Source organism: Haliotis asinina, chromosome 11, assembly GCF_037392515.1.
Source record: "Haliotis asinina isolate JCU_RB_2024 chromosome 11, JCU_Hal_asi_v2, whole genome shotgun sequence".
Lineage (NCBI taxonomy): Eukaryota > Metazoa > Mollusca > Gastropoda > Lepetellida > Haliotidae > Haliotis > Haliotis asinina.
This window is the reverse complement of record NC_090290.1, coordinates 32902579-32912341: the sequence shown is the minus strand read 5'-3', so window position 1 is coordinate 32912341 and position 9763 is coordinate 32902579. Positions and strand designations below refer to the sequence as shown.

Here is a 9763-nt window from a genome sequence, read left to right as displayed (position 1 = left end):
AGCATCAGTTTGGAACATCTAGCTGTACACGTGGATCACATTCAAGTGCGCACACCCGTTGTAATGGAAAATGGATTCATTTTATATTTGATCTCGATCCCATGCTAACAAAAATCTCATCCGATTATATCTGCACGTGACTAATGTCCGAATCAGTCCAAATCTCAGTGGTTGTGGTGTGACAGCTGGCGGGTCACCGGAGGGGGTGCGGCGTGGTTTTTGGAAGTAGGCAGCTCTCCTACTTCGGTGTTTAAGGAGTCATGTGAGTACATGACACTTTCCATGTCTTCAAGGAGTACACTGTGCATTGTTACGGCACTGTGAACATTGGAGGGCGGGCCAAGCCCGGAAACATCATACTTACAGGTGTTTCTCGTGTGCACTGACAGATCAATTGGTGGTTTTTCATTTTTGTGGATTTCTTGTCATTAGTGTTTGATGGTGGAACAATGAAATTCCACAAGCGATTGATGTCGTCAGTGATACTTTCCGCTATGGTGTCAACCCTGTTGATATTCTGTATAAAGCTGGGGACCACGTCGCTCTCCGAGCTGACTGGTATGTTCCGAGCCTTCAGACTCCGTGTGTCGCTCCAACCCGCACAGTATAAGTCGCCATGTGTTCACGACTTTCTCAAAAGTGTGGAGCCCACAGTAGATTTGGAACGATTTTGTGGAAACTCATGGAACAGAAGTGATATTTTGTGTGAACAATTTTTCTTCCAAAATGGGCTGACCATTGAGAATAACTGTTTATTGCCTGCAGACCGGAACCTAGTTCCACGTATTGTGTACTACGTCATCTTCTCCCCGCAACCGGGGAAACCGCCAAATTTTCTCTTCATGCACTATCTGAGCGTTGTGAGTGCCAAAAGATTTATCTCCCCCTGGGCAATATACGTTATATCTGATGCTCCTCCATATGGCTACTGGTGGACGCGCGTGCTGAGTGACGTCAGAGGAGTGCGATTTGTTTTTCGACCTGCCCCCTACCTCACGTCAGAAAAGCTGGTCTACATACAGCATGCAAGTGACATAGTCCGTCTACAGGTGCTCATAGGTGAGTATTGTATCGATATGGTGGAATCGCAAATGTCCATGGGTGAAACTCGACGTCACTAACATGCTCGGGTGGTGATAGGTTAGTGACACCGATATGGTGGAATCGTAAATGTCCATGGGTGAAACTCGACGTCACTAACATGCTCGGGCGGTGATAGGTTAGTGACACCGATATGGTGGAATCGTAAATGTCCATGGGTGAAACTCGACGTCACTAACATGCTCGGGTGGTGATAGGTTAGTGACACCGATATGGTGGAGTCGTAAATGTCCATGGGTAAAATTGGACGTCACTAACATGCTCGGGTGGTGATAGGTTAGTGACACCGATATGGTGGAATCGTAAATGTCCATGGATGAAACTCGACGTCACTAACATGCTCGGGCTGTGATAGGTTAGTGACACCGATATGGTGGAATCGTAAATGTCCATGGGTGAAACTCGACGTCACTAACATGCTCGGGCGGTGATAGGTTAGTGACACCGATATGGTGGAATCGTAAATGTCCATGGATGAAACTCGACGTCACTAACATGCTCGGGTGGTGATAGGCTAGTAACACCGATATGGGTGGAATCGTAAATGTCCATGGGTGAAACTCGACGTCACTAACATGCTCGGGTGGTGATAGGTTAGTAAGACCGATATGGTGGAATCGTAAATGTCCATGGGTGAAACTCGACGTCACTAACATGCTCGGGCTGTGACAGGTTAGTGACACCGATATGGTGGAATCATAAATGTCCATGGATGAAACTCGACGTCACTAACATGCTCGGGCGGTGATAGGTTAGTGACACCGATATGGTGGAATCGTAAATGTCCATGGATGAAACTCGACGTCACTAACATGCTCGGGTGGTCAGGCTTGCTGACGTGGTTGATGCATGTCACAGAATCCATTTGGTTGAAAAGTGAGTTAAAATGTTACTCTTATCGGCATTATGTTAGCCATATAGCGACGAGACCAAGTCTGCACATATACACAAGTCCACTCTAATTACAAACTCTAAAGGAACCTCTTAAAATATTAATTTCTTCGTTACAGTAAAATGGATATATTTACGATTAGAAAAACCAAACCTAAAAACCAAATTTAATCTTATCCCATTAGCGTAGATCAAGGCTTATGACGTCAGTCTCTTTAACCCCTGGAACCACTGTCCTGCAGAGTGCAGTGATGTCGTGACTGTCCCCCTGCGTTTGCAGTGATCGCGTGCTTGTTTTGGTGGCGAATGTGTGATCGGTGTTAAAACTCTAGTCACCATTTGTGAAACACGAACAGTATGGTTGAAATATTAGCATTTCGCGAATGCACATGATGTGGTGGTTATAAATAGAAAGTTTGAAGTTGGTAGGTTAAACGTGAAAGAAGAAATCGTCGATTATCGACAGAACATATCTTTTTACGTAGACAAATACTAAGTGTATTTCCTAACGGTTTGATTTTACAGCATTTCAATGAGCCGAGATTGTTAATGATACACTTTTCCACATATATGTGACGTCTTTGCCCTATTGAATGCATAATATTAATTTTATCTACCTAAATGTGATCGTGAAGTGATCGGGGTCCAATGACTTTACACCCACTGTGCATGCTTGCGCTGCAAGTCGGAGGCCTGCTTGTTTTTTAGCATTGTCCGTGTGATACTCCGTGGTGGGTGGGGAGCTCAGATGATGAAACATACTGCATTACCCATGGCTTACACTCCCCCCTCCTCCACAGCCCATACCTAAACGTCAGTCACAAATTGATGGGAAAGATATTACCAAAATACAATCAAAACCAGAAATGACTTACACAAATGTCAAATTAGCAGAACCTCCAAAGGTTCAAATGACGCCATCAAACTTTTTAATAAGTTCGGATCCTTAGAGGACATGGATATGTCCTAAAACATCGAAAGTACGGCACATAGCTTGTCGCCCTCAAGGAAATCATAGGGTAGATCCCCAATAAATCCTCCGAAGAAATAGTTTCTTCCGATATTATTCGGTGGAATTGCAGGGGCCTAACGACTAGTCATAATGAGCTTCACCTGTTTGTCCAAGACTTTACACCATCAGCATTCAGCTTGCAAGAAACTTATCTAAAGCAGACAAATACTTTTAACTTACGTCAATATAATGCATATCATGGCACAAATACATATTTACATCCTGGCACAGGAACATATACAGCTCTTGATTTGTCACTTAGTGACTCCTACTTACTAAATGAATTTGAATGGTCAGGCCACAATGACCTCTGTGGAAGTGACCACTTTCCTACTATCCTAAAGTCTGTAACCCCATCTGATGTGCCTCCATCATCAAGATGGAATTTTAATAAGGCTAACTGACCTTTATATGAAACGCTGTGTGCTGCCAAGCTTCAACCTAAATATTTTATTGATGTTCCTGACGCTATCAAAAGCTTTTCTGATGAACTAAAATCTATAACTGATGAATGTATACCAAATCCTCTGCAGTTCCACATATTCGAAAACCGTGGTTCAACGATGATTGCAAAAAAGTTAGGAGGGCAATGAAAAAACCAGAACATTATTTCCGTCGCCATCCCATGGTGCATAATTTAAATAAATTAAAAATTTTAAATGCTAACGCGCGGCGTACCTTAAAACAGAATAAACGCCAATCTTGAAAAAAATATGTATCCGAAATACGTTCTCTGACAGCCATGTCCAAGGTTTGGAACATGGTCCAGAAAAGTAAAGTTAAAGGTATTCAATCTAGTGTCCATCATCTGAAACACTGAGATCAATTACTTAGCGATAAATCAGATATTGCAAATAACTTGTCTGAAACTCTCGCTAAACATTCTTCCTCTTCTAATTATGTGCCTAAATTCCAACAATATAAAAAACAACAAGAAAAGAAAACTATTAGTTTCAACTCAGATAATGGGGAAGATTATAATAAAACATTTTCTATTCATGAACTCCATACTGCTCTTGATCAAGCTCACGATACTGCTACAGGAGCTGATAGCATACATTATCAACTTCTGAAGCATGCTTACAGACGCTGTTATGTATTTTTGATAATATTTGGACTTCAGGGAAGTTTCCTTTTTCATGGCGTGACGCTATAGTGGAACCAATACCCAAACCCGGACGTGATCATACGGATCCATCCAATTATCGACCATTTTCATAAACTAGATGTGTTTGCAAGACCATGGAACGCATGATAAATAATCGACTTGCTTGGTACTTGGAAACAAGTAATCTCATAACAGACATACAGTGTGGCGTCCGTTAAAACAGAAGTACAGTCGACCACTTAGTGCTTTTGGAATTATTTGTTAAAAACGCTCTAATTAATTAACAAAATGCTGTGTCTCTCATTTTTGGTCTAGAAAAAGCATATGACACAACCTGGAAATATGGCATTTTGAGAGACTTACATGACTTCGGCTTGCGAGGTCGTTTGCCTGAAGTTATAGCCAACTTTTTAAATGACAGACAGTTTCAAGTCCGAGTGGGTTCTACGAGTACCTTGTCTGATCATTACAATCACTTGTTCCACAAGGCAGTATTTTGTCTGTCACACTTTTTAGTACAAAGGCTGATGAACCATCTCTTGAGCAGCGACGTATAAAATTAGCTTTACAGTATGGAACAAAACTATATTCCAGTGAATCCAACCCTGCATATAAATGTGTTTTCAATCCTCTGTATGAGGAATTATACAATAAGAAATCTTCGACCCCTTGGTTTAAGAATAAAACCACTTATTTCTGCTGCAAGCATGGAGTTAGATAATATAGCCCCTTCCCGTCTTCTTTCTTCTCCTCCTTGGCATTTGGTGGCTTGTGCCACTGTCACTGGATCCAGAACAATATCTTCTAGATTACCGGATAACAGCTCTATTTTCACAGCTGAAGCTAACGCCATATTAACGGGCCTTAAACATATTCAAAGACATCCTAAACATAAACAGTATATAATTATTTCAGACTCTCTTTCTTGCCACCAGGCCATTAAAAATATTTCTTGTAAACATCCACTTTTAATTGAAACTATTGAATTGTATAATAATCTTGCTTCTGGCCAATACGACATCGTCTTCTGTTGGTTACCCAGCCACGTAGGCATTTCTGGAAACACAATGGCCGATCTTGCTGCTAAGGCATCACTCAACAAATCTTCGACACCACTTCTTATTCCTTATTCTGACTACAAAGCTAGCATTAAAGCTTACCCCCAAGTAGGTATAAATAAATTACATGAAATAAAACCGTATACTGGTTACACCTACTTGGGCTGTCAGTCCAGATTTGAAGAGGTTATTTTACAACGATGTCGTATTGGCCATACTAGATATACCCATGCATACCTTTTAAATGGTGAGGATCCTCCATTTTGTATCCTTTGTGATGAGAGAGTCACGGTCAAGCATATCCTGCTTGACTGTGTTTAATTCTCCATCACAAGGGATACATATTTCAATGTCACAACTATCAAGGATCTTTTTATCAGCGTTAGTTCTCGTTTAATCATTGTTTTTTAAAAATAAATTGATTTCAATGTTAAATTTTGAGAAATTTGTTTCGCTAGATAGATCTATTTCAATGATTGGTAGTTTAGATTAGTAACTAGAATTGTTAGTGGCTGTACCCTCAAAGGGGGTTGAAGTATTGCAAAGTTATTGTCCCCCTGAGAGGGTACCTAAGTCCCAAAACATTTGATGTAAATTTAAGTCTACCAGGTTTTTAATCGTATTATTCATGTTATTTTAATTCTGGCTAGCATTTCATACACTCTCCAGCAGCTGAAGGGATGGTGTAAATCCAACTAGGGTCCATGCAGGTAGCAAAGGTACTGTCCCAATGGTCCTTAGTATGGTGATCTACCTTCGGTTGTTGGAGATCTATAGCCTGTTTTTATATTGTTTTGTCCAGATAGTGATATTAATTTTAACTTTCCACGCTAGTCTTAATGATAATTGTGATATTCTAGTTCTTTTACTGCCCTTCGTTGACAGGTTTTATAATGTATATATTGTCGTTTTCATTGCTGAATGTTCTCGTCACGATATGGCTGCAATATTGCCGATGTGACGTTAAATATTAACTCATTCACTCACTACAAGTGCGTAACATTTTCTATGTACCCCGCCGCTGGGAATCTCGAACTCATTTGGTACTTCGTTGTAGCAATTCTTTATCTCGAGTTGCAATGAATCACGTACGATGTACGGAAATTTCAGATATTTTGCGAATGCGGCGGAAGGGAGATAACTCTAAATTTGGTTTTCTTGTCTACCAATGGCTACAAAAATTCTTGTACCCTTGCTTCAAACAATTCAAAATTAACATAGGGAACATAAACAAACATCCAGGATGCATCAACCCATGTTCGCCTCCTGGCCAGTGAACAACTTGTATTGTGTGTATGCTAAAAAGTGGCTACATGGGTTAGTTATCCTGGGGAGGTGGTGACGAGATACAATCAATGCCTTGTCTGTCTGTCCTCTGCTGACCACCTTGGGCGTACAAATTGAATCTGCTTTCATCTGTGAAGAGCACACGAGACCACTGGCCATGATGTCTACTCCATCTCAAACTCGATTGCCTGTGACGTGGTGTTAGTCCGGCTGCCTTTACACGTCGACGACCGGTGCTCCTGCATATCCTTACATTGTTAACACTGGAGGGTTCTGATGGAAGATCTGATGTGTTAAGGAATCGGTGTCATAACGCAGCGTTGATCATGTGCCTATCATCTAAGACTGCTGACTAGTTTGAATTCTTGGAATCTCTGTCACAGTCTACCAACAGCACCCTGACTCGCATAAAAGCGGATAGCGACCTACTGCTGAATTTGACCAGGCCTATGGTCTGACACTCTCACAGTCTCTGAACCACATTATTTTCCCTACATCCTAGCTTCCCTGCAATGCTAAAGTCCTAAATGACGAAAAAGTCTAGATTTTCCCAGGTTCAGAATCCCTGGTGTCTCTGGCACTCCTTTTCAATTTACAATAGGTTTGTTGGTTGCCATCTATTCATAGACTAAGCATTAGTCTAGGTCTGACACATTTCAGCAAGTGTCAACCAATGGATTTCCATGTCGACATTTTGAATAAAATGTGTGCCATTTGAAACAGAATGTATCGGATATTAAAGAAATAAATGTGTTTTTCATACTGTTAAAAACCCAGTTGTATTTGTTTAAAAAAAACCCGAAGATTTTACAGCTTTTAAGAATTGTTGTTACTAATAGCTTGGCCCTTTATTAATGACGCCAGCAGACTTAGGGGTGAATTTATCCTTCCTTCAACACCGTTACTGTGGGGGTTTGGTATCCTAGTAGTTAAAGCGTTCGCTCTTACGCCGAAAACCCGGGCTCGATTTCCTGTATGGATACAAGGTGTGAAGCCCATTTCTGGTGTACCCCGACGGGAAATTGCTGGAATATCGCTAAGTGCGGCGTAAAACTATATTCACAATACCGGTATTGGTGATACTAATGACGTGTAATTCTATTAATATATTTGAAACTACAAATATTCCCGCGATCACTTCACTGAATATCAGGTTTACATTTTGTACAATAACGTCTTCAGTTTTGATCTGAATTACTTCCTCTTTTCACAGAGGGTACTGGTGGCGATACTTATTAACTCTGTTTGTCGTTCATACGAAAAATGGAAATATATTTGAAATAAAATCAATTTTTGTCTACGTGAAAAGATATGATCTGCCGATAATCGACGATTGCTTCTTTCATGTTTATCCTAGCAACTTGAAACATTCTATGCATCACCATCAGAACCTGTGCATTCGTGAAATGTTAATATCTAAACGATATTGTTCGAGTGTCACAAATGGTGACTAGATTTTTAACACCGATCTTACATTTGCCACCAAAACAAGCACGCGATCACTGCAAACGCAGGCGGACTGTCACCCTGTCACTGCACCTTGCAGGACAGTGGTTCCAGGGGGTGAATATATGTAGTCACTGGCCTGGTCTAGAACGCCGTCGTATAGTGTTAATATTGTGTAAACTTAGTGTATGTCAATTCGTATAAATAGGAAAGAACAACATGAGCAGAAAATATTCCTCACTTTGTCTCTTGTATTTTACGAAATGTTCCCTTGCACAAATAATCAATGACTTTACTGCCTAACAGCTGCGATTCTCCTTCAGTTAACATGTATTGGAAGACAATCAGTTATGTCACTCAGAAGTTACGTGGTGATTTCCAAATTGAAACAATAAGTGACCCCAATGATTTGTAATCAGTTGAGTCTAGCGTTAAACGAACGAACAACAGCTAAACAGCACACAACTGATAATCCCATCAGCTCATTAATTTGCTTTAAATCGTCAAGCGCAAAGCAAGTTAAATGAGCAATCATATAATGTATGACTTTTAATCCCACAAACCTTTAAAAAACAAATTACTACTAATATGTGTATTTCCCCAGTTTTAATAAGATCCAATTGCTCACAGATTCACTCTCAAAGGAATAATTAACTCGAAGTGAAATACAAACAAATTTAATGGAGAACAGGACTGGTTTTTTTTGCAAAATTTATAACGTACAGTAGAAACAAAGTAAATAACTGATGAACGGGACATTTTATGATATTTATCCATTTTCCCTATGATTTTCTTTCCGAGCACCATATGATATACCAACAGTGGTTACAGCAAATATTGTCTCCTGGCTGCAACAGCTGATAACCTTTCTGGTTCACATTTCCATCGGCTAGGTTTGTTTTCAGCTCCCTTTGTTTCAATCAACTTCTACATTTTCAGTGAACGGTGGCATCTATCTGGACACCGACATGATGATACTGCGGCCAATAGACGCTCTCCTCAACACCAGTCTCACTATGGGGTTGATCGACAACGGCACGGGGATGGGCAACGCTTTCATTGTCTCTAAGAGGAATTCAGAATTTCTGCGAGAATGGTATTCCGGATATCGTCATTACAATAAATCTCACATTTTCGAGAACTCACTGTGGACCGCCAAACGTATGTGGCTTAAGAACAAAGGGTCAGTAAATGAAATAGCCGACATGATATACCGACCAAACTGGTTCGAGTCGGCTAAGATGTTCAAACAAGCCGGTTATGACTGGAAGTCTCGCTACGCTGTGCACGTTTGGCATCGTCACGGGCATGTGCCTGAAAACCCAGACGAGATGAACAAACTCAATACTACACTGGGGGAAATATTTAGGTTTGTGTACTACGGCAGTGAAAAGATGGTACAGTCATGAAATAAGTTTGTTTGTTTGATTGTTTGATGTTTAACGCCGCACTCAACAATATTCCAGTAATATGTTGGTGGTCTGTAAATAATCAAGTCTCAACCAACAACCAAGTGATCAACATCGTGAGCACCGATCTGTGCAATTATGATATGACGTGTCAACAAATCCAGCGGCCTGGACCACCTGAACCGTTAATCGCCTGTTACGACAAGCATGCGTTACGGAACACTGATGACGGATTGTTATGAAACAAGAGCTGTGTTTTCTCAACCACATATGAGACTTCAAATGCCTCTTTGTCATGAAATAAGCACCAGAATTATCCACAAAGCCCTTTTATGTTTGCTGGTTTCTTTTTGTAGTCAAGATCTGAAAAAAAAAACAAGGTCACAGGCATAACTGAGCATCGAAAGATTTCTTAACAAGTTGGAACTCACATTTCAGGTGTGACAGTACA

General features: G+C 40.6%; 1 protein-coding gene across 1 annotated transcript; it reads left to right on the top strand.

Annotated features, from left to right (window-relative positions):
* Positions 1-449: 449 nt before the first annotated feature.
* On the top strand, positions 450-9312 carry LOC137255372 (uncharacterized). The gene is made up of 2 exons (XM_067792813.1): positions 450-1059; positions 8843-9312. The coding sequence occupies exons 1-2, from the start codon at positions 450-452 to the stop codon at positions 9310-9312; spliced, it is 1080 nt and encodes a 359-aa protein (XP_067648914.1).
* The last annotated feature ends 451 nt before the right edge of the window (positions 9313-9763 follow it).